This window comes from Grampus griseus, assembly GCF_964374135.1.
Source record: "Grampus griseus genome assembly, chromosome: 9".
Lineage (NCBI taxonomy): Eukaryota > Metazoa > Chordata > Mammalia > Artiodactyla > Delphinidae > Grampus > Grampus griseus.
The window spans coordinates 23,405,022-23,418,382 of NC_139003.1; the positions used below are offsets into that span (position 1 = coordinate 23,405,022).

The window sequence follows — 13,361 nt, forward strand, 5'->3', positions numbered from 1 at the left end:
TGTTTTGATTGTCTAAGGTGATAGAGAAAATGCCAATGATGCCGATTAAAAGTGTGTCTGTAGCTGTTATATTGTGGGCACCCCCCCCAAAAAAAAAAAGACATCTGAGGAAATGATCTTCCAGTATTTGAAAGGTATTATCTAAATTAGTAAAGAAGTTGCTTGTCTTTAACATTAACAGATCAATTCCAACATGCAACTGTATTTCACATTCCCCTTATTCATTAATGTAAGTGGAAAAATCAGCCAACATTCATGTCAGAACTACACTGGCTTGTCAGTTACACAGGTTGGCTAGGAATACAAAGTTTGACAAAAATCCATGAAAGCTTTCTATGAAAATCAATTGACTATCTGAAAATTACAATAAAGAGTATTGTATATTCTATTGTTCGTTGTAAATTGTGTGCTATGTATAAAGTAAATTTTATTAAGTAAAATTTTATAAAGTAAAATTTACTAAGAAAAAATACATGTATACTGGACTTCCCTGGTGGTGCAGTGGTTGAGAATCCACCTGCCAATGCAGGGGACACGGGTTCAAGCCCTGGTCCGGGAGGATCCCACACGCTGCGGAGCAACTAAGCCCGTGCGCCACAACTACTGAGCCCATGTGCCACAACTACTGAAGCCCGCGTGCCTAGAGCCCATGCTCCGCAACAAGAGAACCCACCGCAATGAGAAGCCCATGCACTGCAATGAAGAGTAGCCCCTGCTCGCCATAACTAGAGAAAGCCTGCACCCAGCAACGAGAACCCAGTGCAGCCAAAAAATAAACAAAGACATTTATTAATAAACAAAACAAAACATGTATACTTAGACGTATTATACATATATTTTTTCCCTCGGAAAGCTGGTTGTTAAACATTTACTATCACACCATTGTGGTGGCACCAACTCCTCCCCTCCCACTGCAGTCTCCTGTCCCTAGTATCAGGACAAGAAACTTTCACTTAAAGACTTCTTCAGGTAGCATGAAGTCGAGGAGGGATGAGCCATCAGTTATCCCTCTCAGACTTCAGCTGTACAGCTACAGGCTCTCTCACTTTGGCGCTTATTCAAGGAAAAAGCCAAGGGGTTAAGTTAGTTCTCTTGTCTTTTAGACTCTTAAGACACACACTGCTGTAGTCCACACATGACCGGGGTTAAATCTCCTGGTGTTTCTCTTATCATCAGGAGGGAAACCTGCTTCTCATTGTTTTCCCAAAGCTGTTGCATCAGAAGCAGGAGCTTATATCTCATTAGCTCATTTCTTCTTAAGACTTGCTCATTAGAAGAGAAAACTTTTCCTTTTTATTGATGCAAAGTCTATAATATCAGGCATCTAAACATTCCAACACACTTAAGGTTATTACTTTTGCTTTCTTAATTACAGTGCTCTCTGTGCTTGACATTTTTTCTCCTTTCCTTGTAACAAAAAATAGGAAATTTCTCTTACAATGTTTGTAGCATAAACCAAAAATTTAAATGACACAGAGAACATCAGTATGACCACATGTGCTAGAGTACCTCACCTACTTGTGTAGAAAGTTCTAGTGTGAAATAAGTAGAAGAATAGTCACTGCAACATTGTTTGCAAAAACCCATCAACGGGGCACCAGTTAAATTATGATACAAACCCTAACCTTAACCCTAACCATAACCCATATGATGTAATTTTTTTTAAATGTATTTTTGGCTGTGTTGGGTCTTCATTACTGCATGCGGGCTTTCTCTAGTTGTGGCTCGCGGGCTCTAGAGCGCAGGCTCAGTAGTTGTGGCGCTCCAGCTCGGTTGCTGTGCAGCATGTGGGATCTTCCCGAACAGGGCTCGAACCCGTGTCCCCTGCATTGGCAGGCAGATTCCTAACTACTGCGCCACCAGGGAAGTCCTGATGTAATGTTTTGCAGCCAATGAAAGAATAAGGTAGCTTTATACATACTGATATGGAATGAGTACCAAGACCTATTAAGTTAAAACAAGATGCAGAACAGTATATCTAGTATGCTACCACTTGGGTAAAAAGAATTTTAAAAGAATATATATCCATATATTCTTTGAACATGCTTGAACATGCCCAGAAATTTCTGGGAGGATAAAAATGTGGTTGCCTTGGGAGGGGTAGGGCATTGGTAACTGTGGTGAAAAAAAGGACTTATTTTTCACAGTACACATATTTTTGTTGGTTTGAATTATTTACTATGAGCCTGTATTTCCTCTTTAAATAAATAAATTTTAAAATAAAAAGCGTTAAAGAAATATCCTGTGTATGGCTCTACAAATATTTACTGAAAAGCTACTATGTACAAGGTATGCCACATACTGGAAGAATCACTACAACACTAAATGTAGTCTGATCAGAGTTGTGGACATGGTCAGTGCTGTCTTAGCTACATATTTGAAGAAATAAGGGTGGGAAACTTTCCAAATATAATAAAAAATGTAGACCTATATCTATACAAAGAATAAGAACATTATAAATTGTAAATATGTAAGTAAAATTTTAAAATATATATTGCATATAATTTTTAAAGTTCTTTAAATAACAATTGTTTAAAAATTACAACAATGTAATATGTAACATCAAATTTGGAACACATGTAGAAGTAACATACACGACAAGAATGGCACAGAGGATGAGAAGGAAGAAATAAAAGTGTACTGTTGCATGGCTCTGACATTATACATGAAGTAGTATAATACTACTTGAAGGTAGACTATAATAAGTTAAAGATGTCTATTGTAAACCCTAGAATACAGGAACCATTAAAAAAAATTAAACAGAGACGTATAGCTGACAAATCAATAGTGGAGGTAAAATAGAACACTGAAGAATTCTGTTAATCCAAAAGAAGAAAGAAAAGAAGAAAAAATGAAACAAAGAACAGAAGAAACTTAGAAAAAAGAATAATAAGATGATAGATTTAAACTCAACTTTATCGATAATTATAATAAATGTAGATAGCCTAAATACTCCAATTAAAAATCATATATTGGGACTTCCCTGGTGGTGCAATGGATAAGACTCTGTGCTCCCAATGCAGAGGGCCTGGGTTCAATCCCTGGTCAGGGAACTAGATTCCACATGCACGCTGCAACAAAGAGTTCGCATGCCACAACTAAGGAGCCCGCCTGCCACAACTAAGACCTGGTGCAACCAAATAAATAAATACATAAATATTTTTTAAAAATCACATATTGTCTGCATAAAAAACACAGCTATGTACAAGAAATCCACTTAAAATATAAAGAAATAAGTTTAAAAGTCAAAGGCTAGAGTAAGATAAACTACACAGCCACTAATCATATGTCAGCTGGAGTGGCTATTTTAATAACATACAAAGAGGACTTCATGACAAGGAATAATACAAGTAATAAAGGACATTTTTAAAAGATAAAGAGTTTAATTTATTATGACAAAACAAACCTAAATGTATATACATCCAATAACACAGTTTCAAAGGCATGAAAACAAAAACTGATAGAACTAAAAGGAGAAATAGACGAATCCATAATTAGGGTCGGATATCTCATCATTCCTTTCTCAGAAATTCACAGAACAAGTAGACAGAAAAATCAATAAGAATACAGAACACTTGAATAACTATTAACTAACTTTATTTAATTGACAGTTAGAGAACACTTCACTCAACAATAGCAGAATCCACATTCTTTACAAGTGCACATTAAACATTCACCAAGGGACTTCCCTGGTGGCACAGTGGTTAAGAATCCGCCTGCCAAAGCAGAAACTAGCACACCATTGTAAAGCAATTATACCCCAATAAAGATGTTAAAAAAAAAAAAAAGAATCCGCCTGCCAATGCAGGGGACACGGGTTCGATCCCTGGTCCAGGAAGACCCCACATCCCACAGAGCAACTAAGCCCGTGCACCACAACTACTGAGCCTGCGCTCTAGATCCCGTGAGTCACAACTACTGAGCCCACATGCCACAACTACTGAAGCCTGCGTGCTTAGAGCCTGTTCTCTGCAACAAGAGAAGCCACCACAATGAGAAGCCCATGAACCACAATGAAGAGTAGCCCCCGCTCGCCACAACTAGAGAAAGCCCGCATGCAACAACAAAGACCCAACGTAGCCAAAAATAAAATAAAATAAAAATAAATAAATTTATTTTTAAAAATTCACCAAGGTATAACATACGCTGAGCCATAAAACAAGTCTTGATAAATTTTAAATAATTAAAATTACAGGGGGTATGTTTTCTTATAATGGAATTAAATTGGAAATCAATAAAAGAAAAATATTTGGAAAATGTCAGGTTATTTGCGAATTAAACAACATATTTCTAAATAACCCATCACTGAAGAAAAAATCACAAGGGAAATTATAAAATATTTTTTAGAAAATGAAAACACAATATATCAAAAATTTTGAGATGCAACTAAAGCAGTGCTTAGAGGGAAAATTATAGCTTTATATGCTCATAGCAGAAGTCCAAAAATTGATTATCTAAGCTCCATCTAAAAAAGCTAGAAAAAAGAACAAATTAAATTAAATAGAATGAAGTAAATAATAAAGAGAAGAAATTGATGAAATAGAAATGGACAGAGAAAAATCAATGAAACCAAAAGTTAATTTTGTTTGTTTGTTTTTGTTTTTGTGGTACGCGGGCCTCTCACTGCTGTGGCCTCTCCCGCCGCGGAGCACAGGCTCCCGACGCGCAGGCCCAGTGGCCATGGCTCACGGGCCCAGCCGCTCCACGGCACGTGGGATCTTCCCGGACTGGGGCACGAACCCATGTCTCCTGCATTGGCAGGTGGACTCTCAACCACTGCACCACCAGGGAAGCCCAAAAGTTAATATTTTTTTAAAGAGCAATAAAATTTATAAAAATTGAGAAACCTGTAGCTAGCAGGATCTAAAATAAAGAGCGAAAACACAAATTGCCAATCCAGAAAAGAGGAGATATCACTACAGAGCTTGGGGATTTTAAAAGTATAATAAGGAAATAGTTTTAACAACTTAATGCCAATAAATTTGGCAACTTAGGGCTTCCCTTGTGGCGCAGTGGTTGAGAGTCCACCTGCCGATGCAGGGGACACGGGTTCGTGCCCCGGTCCGGGAAGGTCCCACATGCAGCGGAGCGGCTGGGCCCGTGAGCCATGGCCGCTGAGCCTGCGCGTCCAGAGCCTGTGCTCCGCAACGGGAGAGGCCACAACAGTGAGAAGCCCGCGTACCGCAAAAAAAAAAAAAAAAAATTTGGCAACTTAGATGTGCTACACAAATGGCATCACGTAGAAATTACTAAAACTGACTTAGAAAAAACTTTGATTTTTATTTATTTATCATATATTTTTAATGTATTTTAATTTATTTATTATTTTTTGGCTGTGTTGGGTCTTTGTTGCTGCACGCAGGCTTTCTCTAGTTGTGGCGAGCAGGGGCTACTCTTCGTTGCAGTGCACGGGCTTCTCATTGCAGTGGCTTCTCTTGTTGTGGAGCGTGGGCTCCAGAGTGCGCGGGCTTCAGTAGATGTGGTGCGTGGGCTCAGTAGTTGTGACTCATGGGCTCTGGAGCGCAGGCTCAGTAGTTGTGGCGCATGGGCTTAGTTGCTCCACGGCATGTGGGATCTTCCCGGACCAGGGCTCGAACCCGTGTCTCCTGCATTGGCAGGGCGGATTCTTAACCACTGCGCCACCAGGGAAGCTCCTTTGACTGACTTTTAAAAAACTGATTTAGGAAAAATCAAAGATACTGAATTTGTTATCGCACCACAAATAAAACTCTAGGCCCACAGAGCTTCACTGGAGGAGCCTATCAAGCATTTAAGGAATAATGTCAATGTAATACAAACTCAGGAAACAGAGTAGGAAATAGTTCTCAACTTGTTTTATGAATCCAGCATTACGAAAACCAGATAAAGACAATGCAAGAAAAGAAAGCAACAGACCTCAGACCAGCATTACTTGTGAACATAGACACAAAATTCCTTATCAACACCACAGAAGGAGAGATATATCATGTTCATGAACTAGAAGATTCAATATTAAGATGACAATTCACCCCAAATTGATCTGTAGATTCAATAAAATCCCAATCGAAATTCCAGAAGGCCGGGACTTCCCTGGTGGCGCAGTGCTTAAGAATCCGCCTGCCAATGCAGGGGTCAGGGGTTCGATCCCTCGTCCGGGAAGATCCCACATGCCGCAGAGCAACTAAGCCCATGTGCCACAACTACTGAGCCTGCGTTCTATAGCCCACAAGACACAACTACCGAGCCCGCGTGCCACAACTACTGAAGCCCATGCGCCTAGAGCCCGTGCTCCGCAAAAAGAGAAGCCACAGCAGTGAGAAGCACGTGCACCACAACGAAGAGTAGCCCCCGCTCACTGCAACTAGAGAAAGTCCACGTGCAGCAACGAAGACCCAACGCAGCCGAAAATAAAATGAATAAATAAATAAATTTATTTTTAAAAAGTCCAGAAGTCTTTTAAAAATAGACATTATAAAAGGAAAAGATTGATTATAGGCATTTTTAAAAATAAAATTTTGAACAAGTAACACATTCACACATACAAACATCAAAAAGTATCAAAAGGGAGACGAAGAATCTCCTTCCCACCCCGTCATTGGCTCAGTTCCCATCTTTCTCCCACAATGAAGCCATTGCTGTCATCTCTCGTTTATCCTTTTAGACAATGTTTCTACATATTTATGCCAATATAGTGCATTTAACTTTTCCTACCCCTTCTTACATAAATATTCTAATTCTAATAAGTCTTATGAATATAACGTTCTCCAATTTAGAATTCCTCAGATTACATAAAACGACCTGCTTTTATCAATTATTTAATTCTGCATTTCATATTAAGCAAAAGGGGAAAAGGAGTCCAAATTGACCTCATACTTTTACAATATAGATATGCCTGATGTGTATGGACAAGGTCTAGGAGAAAAGGGTAATAAAAAAAAAAAACAGTAATAAAGACAGCACTCAAGTGATGAATTATGAGTTAAGTTGGCATGTTTGCATTGTAAAGCAAATCAAGTTTGTTGGCATTACTGATATTCTATGAGCAAAGCAGCATGTAAAATAAACATCGTAAATTATAGCCATTTTATAATTTTAATTTTGTTACAGGAAGTTTGCTTAGAAACAAAATCTCACACGTGCCCACATAAGAATTACCTCAGGGGTGAAAAAGCTCACTGTTGACCTATTTTGCTGTACTGAATTTTGAGGAATCCTTGAAAAAGAAAAAAAAAATCGTGCTGTAGACAAAAGAGCTGCATACTGGAAATATGGACCACCAATTAATTCAGTGATATTGTCTAAGTCATTTAGTTTCCTTCTGTTTCCTCTGTAGTAAAATGAAAAGACGCCGTACAATACACTAGCCACTAGCCACATGTGATTACTGAGCACTTGAAATGTGGCTAATCGAAATGCAGAAGTGTTGTAAGTATAAAATACTCACCAGTACAAATACACACTTAGTACAAAAATAAAAGAATGTAAGACATCTCATTCATAACTTTTTATGTTGATTACATATTGAAATATTTTTAATATATTGGGTTAACTAAAATTTGTTTAAAATACCTTTTCCTATTTTTCTTTTCAATGTGACGACCACTAGACAATTTTAAATAATATATGTGGCTTGCGTTATATCTTTACTGGACAGTGCTAAACTAGATCATATCTTCCAGTCCTTAATCTTCTGATACCTACCTTAAGCTTTAGCAGTGCAGCCCTTCAAACCCAGAAAGCATCACACAGCATACACTTGAAGTATTTCCTTCCTTTCCTTCCATTCGACGAGATAGCACTAGAGTTAAGGTTTCAAGCTAATAATTAATATATATTTTAAAATATTTAAATACATGCAGTTTTCTAAATATGTTGTGCTTAGTTTCATCTCCATGCCCTTCCTCACACTGTTTGCTCTACTGGGAATCTTTTTCCTAACTTGATAGCCTATTCATTTTTAAAAATTCAGATCCTCTGGGAATTCCCTGGCAGTCCAGTGGTTGGGACTCGGCGCTTTCACTGCCGTGGGCCAGATTCAGTCCCTGGTCAGGGAACTAAAATCCTGCAAGCCACATGGTTTGGCCAAAATAAAAAGATTAAAAATTAAATAAAATAAAATTCAGATCCTCTAAGAAGATTTTCCTTAACATCCATCTCCTGCCGTAAATAACTTTACATAGCCACTGTCCTATACACCTTATTCTATAATAAAACCATGAAATATTATTTGTTTATATGCATCCCCCCTTTCATCTTGTGTATGTTATCTGAGGTAGGCAGTGATGAGATCTTAGTCAATGCCTGGCACCCAGTACGGGCTGTAAGCAATGTATCAGTCAGGATAGGCAAAGTTCGCAAAAAACCCTACGTCACAGTAGCTTAAGACAACAAAGGTTTTTTTCTCATGTACACTACATGTTCATCAGGAACCAGTTGAGAGCTCTACTCCGTGGCATCCTCACTCCAGGACCTACACTAATGAACAGTTCCATTTGGAGCATTGCTGGTCACTGTGGCAGAAGGAAAAAGAGGGCTTTGGAGGTTTTTGAACCTGTGCTTAAACGCTCCAACCTAGAACTGACACAAGTCACTTCTACTCACAGCTCATTGGCTGGAACTAATTACATGGCCCCATCCAACCACAAGGATGTCAGGAAGTACGATTCTATCATGTGCTTGGAAGACAAGGGCAGAAATATTGGGGGAACATTAATGAGGACTACTAATGACCCTGCTAGTCAGTATCATCTCCCAGCTCACTATTCCTCGGCAGGTGGAATATATTCACTATACGTTCCCCCCCCACCAAAGGAAACAACCCAAGAGTTCCCTACAGTCACAACGTCAAGTTCAAATTAAAGAATCTGAGTGACGCACAGTAGTTCCTATACCAGTTTCAGATGTGGCGTGAGCTAGAGAACTATAAACTAAAAAGACAAGCCATGTGCTACACATCTAATGTACATTGGTGGAACAGGGACAGGATAAATGCAGTAAGGAGAGAGGGGACAAGTGGGAGACACAGCAGCCTAGTGATTGTGATGTTCCCCTCTGCAGATGTGATGAAAGCCCCTTACCCTGAGGGAAGGGAATATTTCTTGACTAGCCCCCAGGTAGGGCATCCTTAGGCAATTGTTCTGTTTGAAGCTGCGAAGATTTCAGGGTTGTTGTTGCAGCATAACCTAATTTGTCCTGACTGATGCGGAGATTGGAATCTAGAGGGGGGTGTTGCATACTACAAAAAAAACAAAAACAAAAACCCTAATATGTATGACAATAACATGTGGAGGGCAGCAGAGAAATCTTATTGGAGGCTGGAAGGATGGCAACCCATGTCATATAGTAGCAAAGTATTTGGTAAAACTGTTGCCTGCAGTAACTTAGAAGTCATACTTTAATAATCTACCTAATAAACTAGGAGAAAGCATCAGATAACAGAATTTTAGCAGCAGGAATTGTATACAATCGGTTGCATTGACAAAGCACTGCAGGATGAGTTCAGAAGAGAACTGGCCAGCTTACAAGTAGCCATAGGGATCCAGAGAGACTACGGAAATCATACTGGTTCACAGAAGCAACTGCTTCTCAACCCTAAGTGGGAATAGATAAAATGGAGAAATGTTTGGAGTGACAAAAGTCCCTCCTATGACAATTCAAACTCTAGTGACAATTCAAACTCAGCTTTGTAGGGAGGGTGACCAACCGTACGGGTTTGCCCAGAACTGTCCGAGTTTTAACACTGAAAGTACTGCAACCCTGCCAGGCACAGGGACAGTTGCTTACCCTACTCATAAGAAAGATCAAAACAACGGTATGGCCATCATATCTTTTTTAAAACCTCTGAGCAGTTTAAATTGTTTTAGAGCCAAGACCTCATTAAGGCTGTGGCACCCAGTAAACCATTTCAATTAAGCTAAACTGCTTGGGGAAGAGACTTCAGGTGCAGCTCTCCAACTGAAAAGATCAAAATGCCCCAAAGTAATTGGGGAGGCACAAGAATGAGAAAAGACATCAAATTTAAGAAATATGTCTAGAAAAGGGCAGCTACTGTCACATGACACTGCCTGAAATCAGAGATAAAAAGCCAACTATATTTTTGAGAGTACTCTGTTACAACACAAGGCACATAAGCCCAGCCAACCACAAAAGACCAGGGTGTACAATCTTATCATGTGCCCAGAAAGTGGGAAGCTGGAAATATTTGTAAACAGCTCTAATGACTACCATAGTGCAATAAATGATGCCCAAACCACTGGTTTCTAGGGTAGTGGCACTTAAGCTTAAGAACACTCAGGAAGTAAAACTGACTTAGCAGAGGACACCATGCACCATTCTTACCCTTTGGCAAAAGTAAATCAAACTCACCGTAAACGAAATGATGTGTACACCAACACGAGTGTGTAAATTACCACAGGCAGAGGAGGGAATGTGCTTCAACATGGGGTGGGGATGGAGGAGGGGTGAATTGAAGGAAAAAAAAAAAGACCTCTATTTTTATGGAAAGGCCAAGTTGCTAGGTCTGGGAGAGCAGCAACAATCATCTGTGAGGTCCACACATTTTACCAGCTGACCTGGAGAACAATCGGAACTGAGTAGTCAGTCTGGTGGATAAGAACGTAGACAAAAAAGCCATGGCCTGCTGGACTGGTAGTCTTCTTTTCTCCAGAGACTGAAGGTGAGGGGCTGGAAGAAATGATCATTTTTCTTTTTCTTTAGATATGGACAGAGTCAAGAGAACTATAATGGCCTTGGCCTAGGCTCAGAAAACTGGTTAATACAGGGCAGACCCAAGCACGCTGGCCTCCAAGTTCAGAGGTTTATTTACCTTGTATTTTTTTGGTTTGGTTTGGTTTTTTGGTTTTTTTGGCCACACCATGCGGCATGTGGGACCTTAGTTCCCCGACCAGGGATCGAACCCACGATCCCTGCACTGGGAGTACAGAGCCTTAACCACTGGACCACCAGGGAAATCCCAACTTTATATTTTAAACAAAGCGTTTTATGTACTTTCCTGCTCCAAAGTTTTAAGATGTGAAACCTCAGATCTGCGAATTAAGACCCTTCCCTACCACTAATTTCAAGGGCAGAAGTCAACAAGACACATTGTAGAAATATACATTCAACTTTATTTCATTAGAAAAATTTATTTAAGCCACACGGTGGCCAAAATGCCCACGTCCTGAGCAGGCGCTGTCATCCCACTGCCCTCTTCAGACCAGTACACACATACATATACGCTATGTTGGAGGAATGACTTAAAAATGTAAAACAATGAGAACGGGACATAGAATACTCCCCCTTCCCCCTTCCTATAGCCAACCCACACACCTCTTCAACTGTTATCCACACAGAGAGGAGCTCTCATGGAAGAGAAACTGAACACCAAATAAACTGACCATAAGACACCCAAGCCCAAAGGAACTCTTAGCAGATGCTTAGAAAGTAGGGTTGAAAATAACACGATCTCCCAACAGCTGAAGTTGCAGCACAAGTCCCCATCGAAGAGAAGACAGAGCCATGCTGCCAAGGACAGCAAAGCATATGGCGGACTGGGGAGAAGAGTGAGATCACTCCATTCCACAGCCACAGGCGACCCACTCACATCAGTGTATTAAATAGGCTTTATCCAGAGCAACGAGTATGCAGGTGAGAGGCCCTTCAAGGGCCTAGTAAGAGTTAGTTCCCTGATAACACTGATGCTGAGCTTGCCTACCCAGGAACTGGTACAGCTGGACGTATTTAGGCCAATGTTCCAAGGTTACAGCTGGTGGAGGGAGGTCTTATCACACCCCTCTGGATGGATGGTCTGGAAAGCTGTTGGGGACTCTGTGTTGGCTAGTTGACCTCTGGTGGTCCAGGAGCTCCCAGGAGATGGGCTCTCCAGTAAGACCCCCAGGGACTCCATCAGTCTAACGAAGATGGAGAGCAGGGTCAGCACCACACCTAGGAGATAGAGGTTCAACATATGCTTCATGGCTCAAAGGATCCCACTCCTCTGTAGAGCAGTAGAGCTGCCTTCTGCTTCTGGAAGGCCTCTGGATCCTGAGGAAAGAGAGCGACGTTAATCTCCAGCCTTTTGGGATATGCGTGCCTCTGACCTTGACCCTGGAGCTAAGCAGGAGGCCCAGCCAGCCAGGGGGACAAGGACCATAGCAGAATCTCCAAGTATATTTACACCGTAAACTCCATGGCTGGGGAACTAGTCTAGCCTCTTGGACTAATTCAAGAGCATTCCTTAAGACTTTTACTTCCCTTAAAGTAAAAAACTTGTACTTTTCCTGTCGGGTATGCACAACCCCTGTTCCACAGTCCACGGACCAGAAACCTTCCTGAAGCAAGGTTTTGGTGAGGGTGGGCGGAGGTGGGAATATAAGAAGACGCCCTTGACAAAGCAAAAGCAACCTGCCTTGAAGTCTCCCTCACACCTCAGTCAGGTTCGAGTTAACCATAAACTTTTTTTTTTTTTTTTGCGGTAGCGGGCCTCTCACTGTTGTGGCTTCTCCCGTTGCGGAGCACAGGCTCCGGACGCGCAGACTCAGCGGCCATGGCTCACGGGCCCAGCCGCTCGGCATTATGTGGGATCCTCCCGGACCGGGGCACGAACCCGTCAGACTCTCAGCATCAGCAGGCAGACTCTCAACCACTGCGCCACCAGGGAAGCCCAACCATAAACTTTTTGAAAGTCAAAATAATTCTAAGGGAGTCAGATCTATCAAGTCCACCTACTTAACAAGTACACCTTGAATATCCACAACGTGTGAGGCACCTTGGAAGGTACTAAGGCTACCGGAGGAGGCCCTGCAGACACGAACCCGGCCCTCACGCGCCTTACAGTCCAGGGGCGACAGGCAAGAAAACAGGCAGTTACTACAACAACCCGCCAAGGGCTGTGACAGTAAGGAGATGCTAAGGGTGCTCTGGGAGAGCACGGCATGGGGGCCTAACCCAACGCTAGCGAGAAAGCAGGGCTGGGCGGCTGAGTGGGGCCCTGGGTGGCGGCGAAGCGATGGGGGACGCTCCCGGCAGCGTAGTCCCAGGCGGGGATTGCCAGGAGGCGCGCGGCGCAAGCAGCCTAGGGGATGGGGGCGGGCAGCCGGGAAGCCCACAGGGCCGCTCACCTCCAGGAGGAAGGGCCGTGAGTGGCCCGCTCGCTGTAATATCTGGTAGTGCGGAGTCGGAAGGAAAGTCGGCCAACCAGCAGCGCGAGATGACAACCCAAAAGCCTCTCCGAAGACAAAAGCTCAGCCCACAGCAAAGCGCGGAACAGGATGCACACCACGCACTTATAGCCGCGGTGCGGCCCAAGCCTCGCGCACGCGCACTGGAGCGCTGACTCACGCAAGACCGTCGCCCCGCCCCTAGGCGAGGGCGGTCTGGGGTCC

General features: G+C 42.1%; 1 protein-coding gene across 1 annotated transcript; it reads right to left on the reverse strand.

Annotated features, from left to right (window-relative positions):
* Nucleotides 1-11,102: 11,102 nt before the first annotated feature.
* HILPDA (hypoxia inducible lipid droplet associated) lies at nucleotides 11,103-13,279 on the reverse strand. Its single transcript, XM_082662088.1, is given in 3 exon segments — nucleotides 11,103-11,803; nucleotides 11,806-12,021; nucleotides 13,098-13,279. Coding segments are annotated over 2 exon segments (189 nt in total). The 5' UTR covers nucleotides 11,954-12,021; nucleotides 13,098-13,279; the 3' UTR covers nucleotides 11,103-11,762.
* Between the last annotated feature and the right edge of the window lie 82 nt (nucleotides 13,280-13,361).